This window comes from Electrona antarctica, assembly GCF_951216825.1.
Source record: "Electrona antarctica genome assembly, chromosome: 8".
Taxonomy (NCBI): Eukaryota; Metazoa; Chordata; class Actinopteri; order Myctophiformes; family Myctophidae; genus Electrona; species Electrona antarctica.
This window is the reverse complement of record NC_136789.1, coordinates 24531470-24545923: the sequence shown is the minus strand read 5'-3', so window position 1 is coordinate 24545923 and position 14454 is coordinate 24531470. Positions and strand designations below refer to the sequence as shown.

The 14454-nt window shown below is 45.0% G+C and overlaps 1 protein-coding gene across 1 annotated transcript in view; it reads left to right on the top strand.

The window, feature by feature from the left end:
• Positions 1-14454, top strand: part of sec24a (SEC24 homolog A, COPII coat complex component) — a 38041-nt gene that overhangs the window by 6641 nt on the left and 16946 nt on the right. Inside the window, exons 3-11 of the mRNA XM_079508219.1 lie at positions 4971-5135; positions 6085-6132; positions 6797-6948; positions 7459-7646; positions 9030-9132; positions 10130-10256; positions 10935-11044; positions 11691-11803; positions 12921-13039. Of these exons, the coding sequence (XP_079364345.1) occupies positions 4971-5135; positions 6085-6132; positions 6797-6948; positions 7459-7646; positions 9030-9132; positions 10130-10256; positions 10935-11044; positions 11691-11803; positions 12921-13039 (1125 nt within the window). The remainder of the gene's footprint in view (positions 1-4970; positions 5136-6084; positions 6133-6796; positions 6949-7458; positions 7647-9029; positions 9133-10129; positions 10257-10934; positions 11045-11690; positions 11804-12920; positions 13040-14454) is intronic.

The following is a 14454-nucleotide window of genomic DNA, read 5'->3' as shown; positions in this document are numbered from 1 at the left end:
GTATGTTGAGCCTTTGCCTGTAAGGTTGTCAAGGCTAGGGCAAGTGCTACGGCAAGTGCTATGGGCTAAATCACACTAAATGTACAACACTTCATCTGTTCCGATGTTGTTCTCACCCAGAAGACCCATTGCTTGCTTACCCCTCCTCCCAGTCCCATGCATATTATGTACACTCATAGCCACTTTAATTTGGTACACCAGTTAATTAATGCAAAGAACCTACCCATACAGAAAGTGAGGTGGCTGCAACTCGGTATATAAAGTATCGTTTATCATATGCAGAAAAGGCCAAGAGTTTCAGTTACAGTTCCACCAACATCAGAATGAGTACTGAGCAGGTGACTGCTCAGTACTCATTCGGAGTGCTAGATGGTGTTGTTCCTGCATCTCTGAAAGGGCCTGTACATCACTGGTTCCTCGACATGTGGTCCAGAGATTCTCTGATGTTTCCAGGGATTCCCCAGCTAAATCATTGCTAGTTGTTAACCAAATGGACACTTATTTACGGCTCTGTATAATTGGAAATGTGGTATCAAATGGACAAGGGGAAAAGGCCAGGTCCATTTGGTTCTGACTGTTGATAGACTTGGTACACTACACTGAACTCTCAGAGTTAAATTAACACTGGCTTTTACAGTGTAGATTGGGTCGCAGAGCTAAAGGGGGACAAAAGTATCAAAAGGTGGTCTGTGGCCTAAGCCTAATACATGTCAAACTGTGATATTAGTGTTGTACAATGTGTAGAGTTTACTGAGAATGAATAAACCCAACACCCGGGCCCTCTTAATCAGAGAGCAGGTGACAGGATGGTGACACCTGCCTGATACTCAATAGGTGTGTTACGTTACCTACCTAATTAAATGGCCACTGAGTGTATATGGAACTTACTTATGGATTATGGTACAATAGACCTACATTTCTAAATCTTAGGTAACGACACCACCACCACCAACAACTGAATAGCATGTCGATGTCTGATAAGGTTTGTGTAATGTCCTGTTGTAAGATGTCTGTGTTTTGATGAGTTAAATATATCCTGCCACCTCAGAAACAGTACGCATCGACAAACACCACATCGTGTTGACTAGGCTACACTAATAAGGACCCATGACGGCCACCGCCAGCAACAACACGCCGGCAACAACCCGAAAAAGACATCTCTCGCCTATCGCACGGCAAACGCCACACAACTACGCTTGGTGAACGCAGCTAAAGCAGCTGCCGTACAACATGGACCTCGCATCAGTGCCACGGGTTCACAACTTCACAGTACACTGTGGAGGATTTTTGTATCGCATCGCGGCGCCGGGGGGACTTGTGTGTGTGTGTGTGTGTGTGTGTGTGTGTGTGTGTGTGTGTGTGTGTGTGTGTGTGTGTGTGTGCGTGCGTGCGTGCGCGCAAAACAACACATAATAATAATTATTAACCCATCCGTTACTACATGTGCAGGGCACAATACTGGGTTTAAAAACACAGCTGTAACATGAAGTGGAGTCTGTCAACGCCGCAATTTCCTTCTTCCCATATTGCGCTGCAACGTAACTCTAGGATGAGCCGCGCAATTCTAGTCTCAATAATGGATAAAGCAAAAACCCTTTAATTCTGACACTAACTGACAAAATGTAACCAAACAGATTTGTAAGCTCCCTCATTCACGTTCTAGTGATGTCTGTTTTTATTTGGTAGTACAAATATGTGCATAGTTGATACAATGAATCCAATCACTTGTGAAATGTGATTAGATTCATTGTATAGACATTTTGTCCAGCAGTAGCTGTGTTAATTTGTGTGCTTTGAAAGGCTATCATGGCTAAACAAATATAGTGTTGGCACTAAATTACAGTGATAGCAGAGAAAGAGAGGGCTCTCGACAGCGTCTTTTCACTAGTCAGTTCTATTGAATGGCATTTGTAGAACTATATGCGCTGTCATGATTTGGAGAGAAAGGAAACCAAGGGCAGAGAGGCGGAAAGACATGCACCCAGCACATCCAGCTGGAATCGAACCGGGGGTGATGATCATGTGGTCGACGCGCTTATCTGGGGGTGACCCCGGGCAACAAAGACAAACACAGTGTAGCTATAGGCCGGGTATAAGTGGTTAAGATTATGTTGCTGAGATATCTTATAGGCATTAGGCACCCTTTTACCCTTGGGTCTAGTCGGTGTAGGTCACACTGAAATTACATTTTAACATTTTAGGCATACAATACAGCTGAGCTGACGCTCTTTTAACAGTATACCACAGTATAAGCTATAATACCTACATTGCCAACATTGCAGAAACTCGGCTGTAAGACGTACAACCCGCATCCTCCGAAGCCTTAACACACACACACACACACACACACACACACACACACACACACACACACACAGAAGTTTATTTCTGTGAAAAGCCTTGATGATGGCACACATTTTAGTGATGTTTCAACTTTTCACAGGTGTTGCCAACAAACATATGTTCAGAACAGATGTATCCGGTCATAAAAATAAATGTTTCATATAATATCGTGACTGTATGAGGATTGATCGAGATCCTAAACCTCCACATTCTACACGATAATGTCCTGGCTGTCCATGGTGACTTTCCCTAATTTGAACAGACCAGTTATTTTGGGTTTTTTTCAAGGTTTAAAATCTTCATGTGTATTCTGCTCAGCATTAGGCTTGTTCCTGGCCATTATCTGCTGGAGGCTCATCAGTATAAAGTCAGTCAGTGGGTAGAGTTGATAATTCTGGAAAATGTTTCAAAGCTCGGCAACCTGAGGAGATCGAGCCATTGGTTTTTCTCTGTCTTCCCTTTTTAATAAAAAAGACAGGTTTTCAATTGTTTGAACTGTACTTCTATATTTAGATGCTCCCCCAGCCCAGTAGTGGGGAAATTCTTATAAAGAACGGTACCAACCTGTCCTGCTTGGTTGCAGTAAATAGTTGCTTCAATCCAAGGCAAACACTGTGAGCAGCTGCCAAGTCCATGGTCTCACCAGCAGTCACCACACACTGTGCACAATGCATTCACCTTGACAGTAGCAAACATTGAGTCCAGTAAGCTTTGGCATGCTATTGTGTCCATGGTATGGCTGGGCGAATCAGGGCGATACGACTTCAAATCAGTAATCACCATTATTTAATTCCTTAAAACCTTTGCCTCGATTACGATTAATGAAAGAATATTTATTTCATAGAAAATAGTGAAAATAACAGATCTACAATGTGACACCCTCGTAGCTATTTTCACAATTATTTGATTATATTCTGTATTAGAGACACAACTGCAGTGGCTATGTAATAATCCATAATAACAGTTAATAATATTAATAATCGGTTATTGTTTTTAAATATTGGTTTTCAATATTTTCCCAGCCCTAGTCCATAGGTGAAAATGATAATGGGGAGGGGGGCAGGCGCGTCACCACCATTCACTGTGAGTAGGTGGTGACACTCTCACAGATGGGTTATTTCATCCCCCTCACTTTTGACCACCCGAATGCCCGTTTCTTTTCCACTTGGACATCAGCAACAAAGTTCTGTTTCCCCTATATGAAAGCCTATTGGCGGCTTGGCCCATTTAAGATTGATTGAACGGAGACTGTGCCATTGTTGCCTAGCCAAAGCATGCCTACCTGGGAATTTTGGCTGGGTGGGAATAGGCTAAAAATAGAACAAACAAATTAACCAAACGCCAAATTCGGCACACGGGCATGGTCTCCTCCCCACGCTCATCCCCCCCCCCCCCCCACCTTCAGATACCCTGTGGGGAGGGGGGGTCTACATGTGTATTGCTGGGACTCACATAAATACGACTGTGTGGCTGAGGCACACGGACGCTCACACGGCACACGGACGCACACACGGCACACGGACGCACACACGGCACCACACGGACGCTCACACGGCACACGGACGCTCACACGGCGCACACGGACGCACACACGGCACATTGCCCAGAGTTGGTTAGAGACGAACATTGCAAAGTTGTCGCTATGATATCGGGGAGGAAGCGAGAGTGAAGTGAATCCACGTTAAGTAACTTAAGTTATCAGTATCATGGCTAAAGGCAGATATAAAAAGTACACGGTAATTAAACCTTGGGAGTGTATTAAACCAAATGGACCCGCTCGCACCAGCTCACTCGTTTTCATGCAAGAGCGAAGAGCTGTAACTGTCTTTCCCCTCCCTCGAGTGGTGGATTATGTTATCGAACCAAATGGACCCGTGCTCATTCCAGTTTGTGGTCTCCAAACACCTTTAGGCTACTGGGAAAGTGATCAGCAGTGTGTCCTTCGGGACAGGTTCTCGCCTGGCCCAGCGCTGTACTGCAGACACACTGATGCCCCTATTTCATCTGCTGGACTCAGACTGGATTGTAACATCTTTAAACACCTTTAGGCTACTGGGAAAGTGATCAGCAGTGTGTCCTTCGGGAGCACCATGTGGCGACTGCGCGTGGTCGCCGTGGTGGAATGTTACAATCCAGTCTGAGTCCAGCAGATGAAATGGGGGCATCAGTGTGTCTGCAGTACAGCGCTGGGCCAGGCGAGAAAGTTTGTTGTGTTGCGGCTGTAGCAGAGGAAGCATGACAGTGGGGTAGCAGCAAGAACGGTGGCCTGTGTAGTGTGTGTAATGCTAGGGGGTGGTCCCATTTTCCCATGTAAGTCGATGGGAATTTTTAATTCACTAAGAAATTAATTATTAATCAATAATTTGTTAAATGGAAAAAAAGGGCTTTGTTAAGACCTCCGTAATATTATGGTCAATGCCTGTGTGAAAAGTCGGAGATTGGTGCAGCCAGTGAAGAGCTACGAGTCCCATTTCAGACATTCATTCAGACATTCATTCATTCATTCAGACATTGAGTGAATTATAGTTTGATGGCATGCAGCTGGTTTACCGATCATACTGTCCTCTGCCTAGTTTTATGCTTCGATTGAACAAAATGTCATTGTAATGTTTTGTTTGGTTTCCCAGGCACCATTCCCCCACCAATGAATCCCATGGTCCCTCACACATACCAGCCAGGCAGGCCTGCATACGGACCCCCACCCACTGGGCCCCCACCAACCATGAAACCCACCCCATCCCCCACTGGGCCCCCAATGGGCAATGCCACACCTCCGCCCCCCAAGGCCGATGGTAAGTCTCTGAAAACGTGCCTTTTTTTTGCATCCATTTTCTTGCTGTGACTTTGGTGGAATGATGGAGGTACAAATGCATTGTGTGTGTGTGTGTGTATTTGTACTGATGCTGGTTTGTACAGTGACGCGGTTAAAGAAAAAGCAATACTAACAATTGGGATCCTAGTCATCCTACAGATTATTGTGTCAATTCTGGAGTCAGGTGGACAGTATGTCTGATGGTCTGACTCTGACTTGTCCCCTCCCATCTCTCCATCCATGCTAGCTCAGTATGGGGGTGCTGCTAACAGCAGTCAGTCCCCTGCTGAGCCCGAAACCCAGGAAGGGGATATTGAATGTCCAGGTGTGATCATGTCTAATTACTAGTAGCTACGTGTTGTAGTAGTAGATGTTGTCCTCCCTGCCTTGTGCTGTTTTCCCTTGTTTTGTCTTAAGGATGCACCGACATCCATCGTTAAAGCTTCTGATTCGGCCCTTAATGTGAATTTCCGATCTGTTGCATTTGACTCAACTAATCCTGCCTCGTCAGTGTTGGTGCATCCCTAATACGTCTGTCTGTAGTTGTGGCTAATCATTATTTTGTTTAGTTTCGTCACGTCATATTATGCCATATACTTTTATAACAGTTGACGAACTTGATAGATTAGATGCTGCATAGATAAGCTGTTTTGTCATACAGACAAGTTCCATCATTTCATTGTTGCTTTTTGTCCATCTCCATCTTTTCTTGTTGAGTGCATTTAATAGTAGCACTCCCATTAGCCTATAGCTAAGTCCTTTACAGCCCTGTTTGTTTGTGTGCAATACGCTACTAGTGTGTAGAAATGTTACACACATCCATTTTCTTTTCTCTTTGATCTTGTACAAGAAGCTGCCTGAGGCAGTGTAACAGGTTGTGTCACTGACATTATTCACACTTACTAAGTCTGATGTTTGTGCTAAAACAGGACATGTGGCTGGCAATGGACCACAACCCCCAAACAGCTTCAATCACGGTAGGTGTCTTTTCTTTCTACTTTTTCTTTTTTTTACCAGTATGGCCTATATTAAAAAATTTGCACAAATGGCCAATCTACAACGTCTCAATGCATTGCAGAGCATTGTGAGCTTGTAGATCTGCTGTTTTTAAAACGGTATGAACTATGAATTGAAAATGTTTTGTCTATGTCTGATGACAATGCCCAAAATAGGGACTCTATGTTAAAAGTGGTTTCATCCAAAGTATTCATCATTTTTCGACCGTGGTCGAGATCATGGATTTCACAATGCCACGCCAGACTTTCCGGTCCTTCATTGCCATCCCCAGTTCCTGCTTACTGATGCATGTGTCCCTAGTGATGACATCAGGGAACGACAGTTTTCTACCTCTGGTCTGCTTTGAGGCAGGATTCCAGAGAAGAAGGGAAGATATAACCTCATTGTCCACTCTGTAGCAGTGGCCGGGAAACTGTGTTCTTCTGGATCGTACTAGTGAAGAAACACGGGGAAGGTTGCCGTATATTAGATTAGTCAATGGGTGGCTCTTCCAAGACAGATCTTGCGCTCATTAGAAGGCGGGTGTAAGTGCCATCCAACTGTTTCTCTAATTTAGGTTTTCTACAAAAAAAAACAAGTTGTCAGCTTGAACAAATTGTGTCTGTACAATCCTCTGTTCTCCAGCTGGCCCACCCCAGCCGGGACCCCCCGGTCGACACCTGGGCCACTACCCGTCCCTTCCTCCCGGGTACCAGAACACCTCAACGCCCCCCAACGCGTCCCCCATGCCACCTACAGCACAGCCTTTCACACAGCCACATCAGCCCTACCAACAGGTGAGGCAGCTTGATGCACTACGGTTTTCTCTTTGCACTCTACTTATGCGACTGTTTACCCTGTCGTTTCTTGACTAGAGTTCATGCCATTTACTTGTTAGTTAAGTTGCTCTGGATAAGAGTTTACTGTGTAGGAAATTCCTAAATTGTCATTGTAAATTTTGCATAGCACATGACAATATATTTCTGTGATAGTATTGTTTTGACTTGCATTGTGGCCATTTATACTAGTACTTATAAAGCACATAGGATGAATGTGTTGACCAAATGGAATAATACTGTATGTAAGCAATACTGAAGACAATATGGTGTTGGATTCCAGTTAGCCAATTACTGCCCGGCCCCTTACCTTTCCATGTGTCTATGCCTACGGTATCCTAACTGTATGTATAGCTATTGGGGCAAGTGAACGGTTTCTACGTTATGTCATTGCCGTCCAGCCTTCTTGGCCAACAGTGAGCTTCAGTAGTTTCTTGTACGTATTCATTCTCATGATGTGTGCTCCTTTAGTCCCCCGGTGGCCCTGGGCTACCTCAGCTGAGCCCATCCCTGGCTGCACTGAGCCTCCAGTCGGGCACTCCAGAGTCCCTGAGAGTGGTCAACCTGCTCCAGGAGAGGAACCTGCTCCCCCAGGGCCCTGTCCCTGCCCCCACGCCCTGCTTACCCCAAGACCTGCAGAAGATCAACTGCAACCCAGAGTATGTTTAACGTTAACACAATTTAGACCTGAGGCCGACTCTACAAATGGGACCCCCAAAATTAAATATAGGATGCTTGAGTTCTTCGCCCAGGATGAAGTTCTTTGTCCTTTCTATTAATAACGCCCGACACCCAGGACGAAGTATTGTCCAAAAGTTTATTGATACGAGAACAGATCGCATGGCTGTATAGCCCAGGGCCTCCTGGGCTCTCCTCGGTGACGCGCAAGAGTGAGACGTCATCGAAAAACTCCCTCCTCTGTTTAGCTGATAAAAACGAAAATCTTAAAACGTTCATAACTCGCGATCTAAATCACCCCGTCTTTTTATGAAAAATGATCCTGTGTTAGACGGCGCTCCGCGGTCCAGTCGCTAGTCTCGATTTATTCTTGTCTCCCGTCGATCGACTCTAGAGTGGTGTGGCTATTGTTAGCTGCTACACAACATCATGAACTTCCGCCGGTCCGTCCGGAAAAGGCGTCCGTGTTTATAAATCGACTGGGCGCATGAATGTAATGGATTAAATAGTTCCGGGCAATTAAAGTGTTAACAAGACTTTGTTTTTTTTTGGTTTTTGTATTGACAAATCATAAAACATGTATTTATCTTCTTTACACTGCAAACACAATGATTTTACTTGCATCCATTGTGTGACGGGTTCATATGCCATAGCATAAAGTGTCAATAGTCCCCAGGGGCAGCCATTTTACATGACTTTGCCTCGGTGAGATTTATTTATTTATTGAATACTTTATTATTCATAAATGATAGTCACATTTAGGCTAATAGGATAACACATATGGTCCTATGTATTGAATTCACCAACACAGCTTACCGGTCACATTAACAGGTCATCAACAAATAACTATGTACAAAGGAGAAATGCACCTCCTTTCGATGGGACATGAAATCTACCTGCCCTTGTGGTCTCCTGATAGATTTCTTTTCCCAGGCCAGTTTTGAAAGTAACCAGTGTTTGATTCACATCTTTTTGTGGGTGGTGTCGGGGCATTCCACATTGTGGAGGCAGAGTAGTAGAATAAGAAGTTTCCTGTGTTTTTTTCCCCTAAACCTTGGGAGTACCACGTACCAGGTTGTGGTTGCTCCCTCTGGTGTCATGGGTGTCAGATAGATGAAGTGATCAGGAGGTGCACGCGCATCCTGGGCTAATTCAACGGGTGCTTGAACAAAAAGAACAGACTGCAAAAGAAAGAATAAGTCTGCACACTGTTTTGAAAGCTCCCCAAAAACGTTATTTTATTTGTGAGTTTTTTTTACCCTGCCTTGGTAAATAAAGTTTTTGGGGAGCTTTCAAAAAGATTGAGAGCTTGCCAAGGTTTTGATGCAACCACACTGACACCACTCTGCTCTGCGTCTCTCCAGGGTGTGTCGTTGCACGCTGACCAGCATACCTCAGACTCAGTCCCTGCTCAACAAGGCCAAGCTGCCCCTGGGCCTGCTGCTACACCCTTTCAAAGACCTCTCGGTAGGTAACACCACTATGCACACCACCCACTGTAATGCTGCTACACCCTTTCAAAGACCTCTCGGTAGGTAACACCACTATGCACACCACCCACTGTAATGCTGCTACACCCTTTCAAAGACCTCGGTAGGTAACACCACTATGCACACCACACACTGTAATGCTGCTACACCCTTTCAAAGACCTCGGTAGGTAACACCACTATGCACACCACACACTGTAATGCTGCTACACCCTTTCAAAGACCTCTCGGTAGGTAACACCACTATGCACACCACACACTGTAATGCTGCTACACCCTTTCAAAGACCTCTCGGTAGGTAACCCCACTATGCACACCACACACTGTAATGCTGCTACACCCTTTCAAAGACCTCTCGGTAGGTAACACCACTATGCACACCACACACTGTAATGCTGCTACACCCTTTCAAAGACCTCTCGGTAGGTAACACCACTATGCACACCACACACTGCAATGCTGCTACACCCTTTCAAAGACCTCGGTAGGTAACACCACTATGCACACCACACACTGTAATGCTGCTACACCCTTTCAAAGACCTCTCGGTAGGTAACACCACTATGCACACCACACACTGTAATGCTGCTACACCCTTTCAAAGACCTCTCGGTAGGTAACACCACTATGCACACCACACACTGTAATGCTGCTACACCCTTTCAAAGACCTCTCGGTAGGTAACACCACTATGCACACCACCCACTGTAATGCTGCTACACCCTTTCAAAGACCTCTCGGTAGGTAACACCACTATGCACACCACACACTGTAATGCTGCTACATCCTTTCAAAGAAAGGGTGTAGCAGGGTTTCAAAGAAAGGGTGTGCCACCCCGGGTCGCGACCTGAATGGCTGTAAAAGAGAGTACGCCATTTCCTATGTTTCTGAGATAAATTAAACGCGTTTGCCGTCTGAGATCTATGCCCAAAATGTCTACAAATCAATTGTATGCTCTTTGATTTGTCTGGGCAGCAACTTCCTGTGGTGACGTCCAGCACAATAGTCAGGTGTCGTTCCTGCAGAACCTACATCAACCCTTTTGTCACCTTCCTAGACCAGAGGAGGTGGAAATGTAACCTTTGCTTCCGGGTCAACGATGGTAAATATCAAATGAGTGTTGTTGTTTCTACCTACCTGTTTCTCTAATCCGTTTGTTTTTTACCATAAACAGGTTAATCACAGTGGTCAAGAATTCAAATTATAAAGAAAAGGCAAAAGAGCAAGCATGTCAGGAATCGGTACATTAATACTGGCACAAATCGGTACATTACTTACTTATTCTAAAATAAACGGTTGTTTCCACATGTCGGTCCGTTGGTGTCTAATCTGCATGTGCATCCCTTGAGTTGTATTTGTATGCCTCACATCCACATGTCCACAATCCACATGTGTAGTATCCACATGTCCACATGTGTATATGGATGAAAATGGCAATCCACATGTGTAGTATCCACATGTCCACATGTGTATATGGATGAAAATGGCAATCCACATGTGTAGTATCCACATGTCCACATGTGTATATGGATGAAAATGGCAATCCACATGTGTATTATGGATGAAAAGGGCTTTAGCTGATAAAAGATAAATGGTAAGTTCCACAAGCTGGTTGGTTAGGCTAATAGTATTATCTCAAGAATGGCTGTTGGCTCACACAATTTAACCATTGTACCGTGCTGTACCCATGTATGATGCAGCATTCAAACCTACGGTATGTAACATTTTACGACTGGGACACTGACCTCGTGTAATCCTTGTCATTTTTTTCTGCCTGCAGTACCCGAGGAGTTCATGTACAACCCAGTTAGTAGGCAATATGGAGAACCACACAAAAGACCTGAGGTTCTGAACCCCACCATCGAGTTCATCGCTCCCTCAGAATATATGGTATGGTTTTGCTTGCCTGTTCTTGTTGCGTGGAGTTGTAGACAGAAACTGAGCTGTGCTTGATTTATTCATCAGTGTTGGAGAACCAACCTGTTTTGTTGCTATGATTCATGAGATATCGCATCATGTTGTTTGTGATGCAATTATTACATTTTGTTTTGATAACATGGTTTACCGAGTGTGTGGCATGGTCCATGACCATGATTGTGTTTTTTGTTAACACACACACACACAAACCACCTCTGTAAAGGGCATTTCAAACGTGAAGCGCTATAACACGCCTATAGTTCATTTTCAATGAGACCTGCGTTTTTGCGCAGAGCACTGGGGAGCAGTCGCGGTGCGACAACGCAAGTGTATTTAAGTGAGCTCGTGTGCTCGTTTCGTGCACACGCCCGCGACTCACCAGACCTGGATACTGTTTAGCTTTTTTTTCACGCTTGCGTTGTTGCGCCCCTCTTGAGCAGACCTGGAGGAGACCTGTCGGTGATCCAGGCAACAACACCTGTGTTCCTCGCTTCCCGTTTGAAAGGCCCATAAGACATAAAACTTTTTATTTTGCATGCATCAATACTGTCAACCACACAGGAAGTTCTCTTGTGTGTTTCTTTGCCTTGACTTAATTCTATGAATGTCTGTCCCACAGCTGCGACCGCCACAGCCTGCTGTTTACCTGTTTGTTCTTGACGTATCCCATAATGCAGTGGAGACGGGCTACCTGGACGTGGTCTGCCAGTCATTGCTGGACAACTTAAGCGCGTATGTCCATCCTCAGTATACGTACAATGTCACTTTGTTATACATTTATTGCGTTGAGAGTGAGACAGCTGCCAGTACACAAGACCTTGTTTGTATGTCTAGAGTCTAGACATACAAACAAGGTCTTGTGTACTGGCAGCTGTTTCCTCTGTCTGTGTTATTCAAGTATGGTTTACACTTATGTAGAATCCTGGCTTTTATCATGTCACTTCATTATGCATAGAAAACTGTTGGACACAGACAGTTTAAGTTTGTCTGCTGTGATGCAAAGCTCACAATCAAAGCTCACATCACAAGCTCTTCAATTGAGAACATTATAAATAAATAGTCTACAACACTAGGACAAAATCATAGATCGACATACAAGCAAAAGCAAGTTACCCCAAACCATCTCTGTTAACAAGCTATTGTAGAGATTAGAGAAAACACTGCTCTATCTGCGGCAGTAATGTTCTCATAATTCTAGTATTGCTTGCGATGGAATACTCCCCGTCTCTGAGATATGTAGCTTTATGTCAAAACAGATTTACAAGCTGTTAAAATAGGCTTTTCATCATCAGTGCAGAAGTGGTAGTCTGGATGATATACTGCTGTGAGACAGAGAGTTCTTTGATACATCAGAAAGTGGGTCAACGTTGTTGTCTGTCAGCTTATATTCGTGTGTGTGTGTGTGTGTGTGTGTGTGTGTGTGTGTGTGTGTGTGTGTGTGTGTGTGTGTGTGTGTGTGTGTGTGTGTGTGTGTGTGCACACGCGCAGTCTGTGCTCACACGCCAACACTCTTCTATCCTTGAAACTTGAAAGAGATGAATATCCTCACAAGAATCCGGGATCTCCCTGTTCGTTCCATTCTTGTGAGGATATGTAGTTCTTTCAAGGACAGAGAGTAGGGATATCCTGGATCTTGTGAGGATATGTAGTTCTTTCAAGGACAGAGAGCAGGGATATCCTGGATTTTGCTGCTACATTTTCAGCAAAGCGAAGTCGCTACGTTAGGGGTCAGGTCAAGAATGAATGTATTTCTGTCTGTCCTGACAGTTGTGGTAATACGAAACATATTGGTTTGAACGCAGGGCACGCACACCTCTTTTATGTGTCTCACTCTTCTCGTCTGTTCTAGGCTCCCTGGAGACTCGCGGACAAAGGTAGGCTTCATCACGTTTGACAGCACCATCCACTTCTACAACCTCCAGGAGGGCCTGTCTCAACCACAGATGCTCATCGTGTCTGACATTGAAGGTGAGAGGCGGGTCGATGGCGAGCAGTCGAGCACGTCATTAGGCTTGCATACTGAACTCTGCTTTTTAAGGGTACCTCCCAAATTACATTGTACCTACAGTTGGGCGGCTGTGGCTCAGGAGGTAGAGCAGGTTGTCCAATGATCCCTGGGTCGGCGGTTCGAATCCCGGCTCCTCCTGTCCACATGTCGGAAGTGTTCTTGGGCAAGTCACTGAACCCTACATTGCCTCCAATGAGTTGGGTCAGTGTGAGCTTGCCACCATTGGTGTGGGAAGTGAGGACGCTGGCGTCGACTGTTCGCCGCTTCACCTCCCAGTGTATGAATGAATGAATGAGCACTTGGAAAAGCGCTATAAAAATGCAATTCATTATAGTGCCTATTCACAATGATCCAGTTTGGTACCCTGCTTACTTAGGCCTTTATATTCCTTTCGGTACCCTGAGAGCAGGTCAAAACAGCTGAATGGCGTGCAGTGATGCTCATCACTCAACTCACACCAAAATCTAAATTGTGCCCCGAAAAGAACGGACCGACACGGACATCTGTTTTTCAGTTCTTGACAACCGTTGCTCCGACTGACTTTCCACCACCAGGTGTACCACCAAGTTTGAGGTCAATCGGTTGTACAAGTTATGCCTGGGCCCTGGGATGCTCAGATTTTGTGAATATTTAGTAGGATTCCCAACAAACTAAAAAATTTCTAAAAAATAAATAACAATGTTGAACGTTTGTAAATGTGGGAATGTTGAATGTTACCCGGCCGACATCAAAGCTGTTCCACTCGAGCCACATGCTGCACTTCAAACATATGGATACATCAGGCAGTCAGAAAGTGGCCTACTTTCTGGCTTCCAATTAAGAGTTTCACAAATGTGAAGTCTCCCCAAACACTGTGGTCAAAGTGAATTATGAAATATTCAGAAGTAGTGCCAGCAGTCACAGTTGACCCCCCCCCCCCCCTTTTTCCCCCTCCTTTTATCCCATTTTCGTCCTGCTTGGTTAGCTCTGAATTTAGTAGCATTATGTACAGCAGCTTCCACAGCTTTCTTTCTGTCTCTAGCATAGTGGTTGTCAACATGTTTTATGTGTTAGATCCCCCGTTTAGATTCCCCCCCATAACTCTGAGACTGTACAAGTGGAACCAATATTTTCGTTCCATTTGTACACTCTGAGTTACAGACCCGTAAGCATCCATTTAGTTGTTGTCTCCACCAGGCCGAAGGCATGGGGAGAGAGTATGTTTTGCACTCCGTCCGTCCGTGTGTCCGTGTGTGTGTGTGTGTGTCCGTCCGTGAACAGCTAATCTCCGGCACCGTTAACCCGGTCAATGCCAAATTTTTCACACACACTCCCTGGATGCCAACGATGAACCTCTGCCCCACAATTTCCAGAACGGCCTGTTATAGCGCCACCA